The sequence below is a fragment of the Bubalus bubalis genome, chromosome 12 (genome assembly GCF_019923935.1).
Source record: "Bubalus bubalis isolate 160015118507 breed Murrah chromosome 12, NDDB_SH_1, whole genome shotgun sequence".
In the NCBI taxonomy this organism is placed as follows: Eukaryota; Metazoa; Chordata; class Mammalia; order Artiodactyla; family Bovidae; genus Bubalus; species Bubalus bubalis.
The window spans coordinates 102843647-102849646 of record NC_059168.1 but is presented as its reverse complement, the minus strand read 5'-3'; the positions used below and the strand labels follow the sequence as shown (position 1 = coordinate 102849646).

The 6000-nt window shown below is 55.6% G+C and overlaps 1 protein-coding gene across 6 annotated transcripts in view; it reads left to right on the top strand.

Annotated features, from left to right (window-relative positions):
- The first annotated feature begins 388 nt into the window (after window positions 1-388).
- CAMSAP1 (calmodulin regulated spectrin associated protein 1) overlaps window positions 389-6000 on the top strand; it is a 43993-nt gene continuing 38381 nt past the window's right edge. For 3 of the 6 annotated variants that reach the window (XM_045162388.1, XM_045162386.1, XM_045162385.1), the window contains exons 1-2: window positions 393-599; window positions 767-926. In XM_045162388.1, coding sequence (XP_045018323.1) covers window positions 767-926 — 160 coding nt within the window. In that variant the 5' untranslated portion in view covers window positions 393-599. Of the gene's footprint in view, window positions 600-766; window positions 927-6000 lie in introns of all 6 variants that reach the window. The other 3 variants (XM_045162390.1, XM_045162387.1, XM_045162389.1) reach the window with 2 other exon arrangements.

Here is a 6000-nt window from a genome sequence, read left to right as displayed (position 1 = left end):
ATACCAGAGTGGGGGGGAACCCCGGGGCTGCTCTGGGGCGCTGGGCCGCAGGCGCCGAGCGCTTTCCCAGGTCGCCGTTGGCTCCACAGGAGCTCCGCCCGTCGGGCGGCGGTTGGGGTCCAGCGGTCCGGACGACCCAGCGCCAGGGAAGGGGGAGGCGCGGCGCAGACAAAGAGATGCTGAGGGACCCGCCGAGGCCTGTCCGTCCGCGCGCGCGGGTGCGCGACCCCGCGCCGGCGAGAAAGGGCGGGGCCTCGGTCGACACCCACTGCGCCTGCGTGGAGGGGCGGAGCGAGCGCGGGCCAGCGCCCGCTGCGCCTGCGCAAAGGGGCGGGGAGAGCGCGGGCCGGCGGCCGCGCCCACTGCGCCTGCGCCGGTCTCGGCGGGGTGTGTGTGAGCGGTGTGCGCGCGCTCCCGCCGGTGGGCCGCCTCCTCAGCCACTGCCGCCGCCGCCCCCGGATCCGCGCACGCGCCCCCCGCCCCGGCCCGAGGCCTCGGCCCGCGCCCCCCGTTTCCCGCCCCGGCCCCGCGGGCCCCGGCTAGGCCGCGCAGCATGCAGCAGCAGCACCCGCGGCGGCGGCGACGGCGGCGGCTCTGAGGTGAGGCGGCGGGGGCGCGGGCCGGGGCGGCGAGCCGGGGGGCGCGGGGCGCGCGGGCGGCCGGTGACCGGCGGCCCCACGCGGGTCCCGGGCGCGGCGAGGGGCGCGGCGCCTTTGTCCCGCGCGGCCCTGCGCGGCCCGCGCTGCAGCGGCCCTTTTGTGTGCAGATGGTGGACGCGGGCGGCTGCCCGGCCGGGGAGGGCTGGAGGAGGATGGAGGCCGCGCCCGACGGCGCCGTGGACATCGTGCCGCTGGACCGCTACGACCCGGCGCGGGCCAAGATCGCCGCCAACCTGCAGTGGATCTGCGCCAAGGCCTACGGCCGAGGTGGGCCGGGCGCGGGGGAGGGGCCGTGCCGGCCTTTGTGCGGTGTCCCCGCGCGCGGGGTTGGGGGCGCCGGTCCCGCAGGTGCGGCGAGGGTCGGCGCGCCCCTGCGCCCCGCGGGCCGAACGCGGTCCTGTGCGGGCGGGAGTCCCGGGCCGAAACCCTTGTGACCCCTACCCTTCTCCAGTGTGTCCGAATCCCAGGTGTGGGATTCCCTAACGAGCATTCGTTTCGGATGGATCGGGCTTCATCCGAGTTGCTCCCTTCGGTTAATTCCAGTTTTGAAGAACTGGGTAACCTTGTTACTGGTTAGGCCTTAAATATGCTTAGTGGATTTAAGACGCTCCTATTCTTCCAGCTCTCGTGGTTTTACAGGCCCGGGTGATTCTCCTGATTATTGCTTGGCTCCGAAGGCTTTCTTTGATTAATTTCAGGTGCAAAATCGAGAGGGCGTTCTGTGTCATCTTTCTTTTCATTTGAAGCATTTGTTTGAAAATTGCCTTTGTTCTGGGGAAAACGGTTCTTGTTTGTGGAGTGAGACAGAATCGGAGAGAGACTCTTTTCAAAAAAAAGAGTCTGGTTGACCGGTTTTGAAAACTTGCTGAACAGGGCGGTTCCCGGTGACAGGATCTCACCGGTTGGAGTGGCCTGTGCTGTGGATGGAGTCGGTCAGGAGCACAGACACGCCCTGCAAGTCCTGGGGATTAAAGGCAGGGCCTCATTTTAAGTTGGTTTATAGCTACGGAGGGAGCTTCTCTCCCCCCCACCCCCACCCCTTATTTTGTGGTTTTCAGCTTTGCAGTTCTTTTTTATGCTTCCACCAAGCTTTATTCAGTTTCTGTATGGTACTATGGGGAAACGGTGATTTTGAGGAAAAGATGGAATTGGTAAAAAGTACATATGAAGTTTTGGGGACTTCCCTTGCAGTCCAGTGGTTATCTGTACTTCCAATGTAGGCAGCGTGAGTTCAATTCCTGATTGGGAAACTAAGATCCTGCATGTTTTGGAGCAGCCAGGGGAAAAAAAAAGCCTGTATGAAGTTTTAGGATATGGGGTAAGGAATGAGTCATCCTAGAGCGGCTACTCAGGTGTCCAGTTTAAGGAAGAGGATGTGGCTGTTGAACTCTGCAGGGTAGTGGGTCCCCAGTCTGTGGCCTCCCCTTACGCCTGCCTCACGTCTCACATTGACTGTTGGTTTGCTTTTCTTTACGTGTACCACGTATTTTTACACCACTGAACTCTTCTGGTTTAGTCCTACGTGTTTCTGCGCCTGTCACAGCGACTGCTTTATCCTCATCAGGTTCTTGGATTCCTCCTCGTGTCCTCCCGCGTCCCCCTCCTCGCGTCCTCCCCGCATCCTCCCGCGTCCCCTTCCTCGCTTTTCCAGTGCTGTGTAGTATTTTACAGGAAGCCTGTTCACTGTTGCCGGGCGCTGGCTGGCTGGCCTCCAGTTCTCCTGCACTTCGGCACAGCGCGTTCTCCGGCGTGGCTCTTGGGGCGCATGTGCAGCGTCACTCCTGTGTGTATTTTTAAGACTTTTGCATATGGAGTGGGCCTGAATGCTGTACAGACATGAATGCTTCTAAAAACCCTCTCGTTGTTTGCTCTCCAATTTCTTAAGCTTAGTGAATGCATTTTTATCCTGTTGCATTTAGCTTTGGCATCCAGCGTGGGATTTGTCAGTTCTCTGGCAGTAAATATGCATCTCTCTCACTGTCAGGATTGGATTAGTTTGGTTTTATTTCCAGGACCAAATCACCCTTTATTACTCGTTGGCGCTTCAGGTAATTAATTCGAGAGCTGATATGAAAACTGGCTGTAAAATTTTGAGATGACTGGGGGTGTGTATTTATAGAGCAGAGCGTGAGCAGGGGCTGAAGGAGACTGGAGGCCATCTGAGGTTCCGAGGCTGGGCTGCGTGTTGCCCATCCACTGCCTTGGTGCGTTCAAACACTAGATTTCAGGAGGTGTGGTTTCCATTCATTTTTGCAGAATGAGGATGCTTTTCTGGTCTGTACTGTGGCATGGGGGGTCACAGCCTGGTGGGAGGTTCCCCGCGACTCAGCGTGGGGTCTTGTCTTTCAGGAGATGGTGTGAGGCGGGGATTTTGGTAGAGGACCGTGTAGGTCTTTCCCCCCAAACTCTCTTCTTCATCCAAGGGCCTGTTCTTTGTTTAATCTTCTGGACGCCTCCATGCTCCTCTCTAGCTTGATTTTCAGTTAATAAGAAGTGATGGTTTCAGTCTGCATGTTTTACTTGTCAGTCAGCTTTTGAGGGGGATGATGGTGAAAGTGACTTACATCTTTGCTTGTTACACAGTTGTTCATTGAGTAGCTACACTGTTTGCATAGGAACGGAAAGCATGTGAACTCTCCAGGGCAACATGCTCTGAGGCCACCTTGTTGCGTGCACGCCTTTTGGGACTTGCGTCTCCCCGGGGCCCACCGTCTGCCGTTTGTAGTAAGTGGGGAGGCTCAGGCGAGCTCACCCTTGGCCGGGCCTGGAGGTGGCATATGGTTGTGCAGAAAGGCTTCCTCCGATTTTCCTCATCTGTGCCGCAGCCGAGAACTGTGGGCCGGCTTGTGCTTTTGTTTTTAGATTCTTCTCCTCTTTTTTCGAGGTGTAACTCTTGTTTTATTGACAGTGTCTTAATGATTTTTTCAGAAATAACATATTGGACATGTTGAAAGTTACTCACTTAGAAGAGTCATTAGAGTAGAACCTGCTCAGCTGGAATGTTTGTGATGTCCTTTTGGGTAAAAGTCTTAGTTGGTCAAGTTTAAAGGGGTGATTTGAAGTTGATTTTACAGTACAGGGTGCTGGACTGGAGCTACTGCATTCCTGGCTTTTGATTTCAGTCCATGACCTTAGGAACCTTAAAGGTATTCAGGCCTGAGTCTCAGGGACAGTGGGGGAGTAACAGCTTCTGTTACCTCCCGAGGACAGTGTTGAGAAAGTAACCCACGGAAAGCACTGGAAGGCACTTGGCTCTTTGCAGGTGTGCCGCTGTGTGACTGAGGAGCCCTGGAAACCAAGTTGCAGCTCGCCATGACTGGGCTGCCCGGACCTAGGCCACCAGGGTCCGCCTTCCCTTTCTGTTGGCAGCCAGGGGATTGGAGGGGCCGCCAGGCTGTCCAGAGCCCACTGCTGGCGAGGGGCTGGCACTCTGTTCTCTCAGCAGTCTCCTCGTTAACTGCTGACTTGGAAACGACGCTGTGGGGTGGGAGAACAGGGCAGCCTTGAGCGGGATCTTGGGGAGCAGGCCTTGGGTTGAGCCCAAGGCCAGCTCAGCGCCTGATGTTAGGAGCCGAACCCCCTCCCTGTGTGCTCCAGGGGGGTCACCACTTTCCTTTGTTGTCCGACATCTGGCTGAGAGGGAGCACGTGGTCAGCACTCCTCCAGGCCCCAGAGCTGGGGATGAAGTGGCCGCTGCGTCCGTCCCGGGACTGGCTTGGACGCGGCTGCTTAAGTCACCTGGGCGGCCCTCGTTCATGAGCGTGTCGGCAGGTTTATTGTTGTTGTTGACAAGTTCTTTTGATATGATTTGTTCAGGTTATTGGTTTTTGAGTGTTTCAGAAATATTTTTTAAATGTATTTAGAAAATCAGAGTATAACTGCTTGCCAGTGTTGTTCGTTTCTGCTGCACAACGTGAGTCAGCTGTAAACGCACGTACATCCCTTCCCTCGAGGCCCCCTCCCTGGGTTTTGTATTTTCAGTCTTTTTTTTTAGCATGGGATTTGGATGCTGCTGAGATGGAGGTGGCAGGGCAGCCTGGCTGCGTCTACTCAGTGGGTACTGAGTACTAGGGGGTCAGGGCGCTGGCTGACAGTGTGGCCTGGCCTCCCCTCTGCCTGGGCGTGCTGAGAACTGCCCACGTCTGAGCGCAGGGTAGCTGTGGTTGTCCCGTTCAGTGCTGTGTCTGCAGGACAGAGTCTGTGCTCACGGATTTATCAGGTTGCTTAAAGAGTTGGAAACGCCTTTGAAACAGGTGGGATAGGAAGACTTCTGTCCTGGTGGCTGTACGTGGCTGAATTTTTATTTCTAAAAATAGAACCGTTTGTACATGTTCTCTTTCCTATCCTGATGCCACAAATTCAACACTAACCAAAGAATGTAAATCTGTCTTTAAGTTCAAACTGTCCTGACCCTTTGAATCAAAAGCGTTGGCCACCGTTGTGCTTTACACTGTTAAGTTTGTGTAAGTGTTCTTTCAAAGAGCCCTGCGTATTTTCTTTGTATTCCATGTATCCTCCTGATTGCTCACAGGCGTCCAAGCTGGTTTTCTGGTGGCTGTATCACCATTTTATGCACCAGTCTCCTTTTTCACTTCCTACATTGAGGAATTTAGATGGCTGTCATTTTTCACCTAACGTGAAGGTGACCGGGATGGAGCCAGGGTCATGTTCATTTAACCAGTAACAGTCTCATAGCTATTGCGGGCATGGTTGCGTTTTGCACTGTAGGGAGTACAAGGGGAGGAGTTATGTGATGTTCTTTCCTTATTTGCTGAAAAGTCACATGAACTGTTGACATATACAGAGGAAAATGAAGTAATGCATGATGAAAAACGGCAGCGTGTCCTTAGTACAGGACCTGTCTCAAGGCGGAAGATGGAATTGTCAGGCGTTTCCATGGGACCCGAGTGCCTGGGCTGCTGGGCGCCATGGTCCCTGTGGGGGCTGCTTGGAGTGGGGGTGCTTCGTGGGGAGGTGGGCTTTGAAGGATGGCGGATATTTGGGTAGTCCCCCCACCCAAGTAGTAGAGGGGAGGGCATCTGGCAGGTTCTCTGCAGAGGAGGAAGTGTTCGTAGGCCTGAGTCGATTAACCTTATTGTGACAGAGGATTTGTGGACCGAAATAGTAGGTGATTAGCGTGGAAAATAGTGTGGGCCAGACTGTTCGCGGGGTTCCCAGCTGGCTAGGGATTTCTTTCCCCATGGGTGCCAGGGAAGATCTTTGCGTAGGGGTGACGGGTTGAGAGCCAGCCTGGCAAGATTCTTCTGACAGGTTGGAGCGGGTAGGGGCTGTATCAGCGCAATGTCCAGGAGCCCTGTCTTAGGCCGTTCAGGCTGCTATA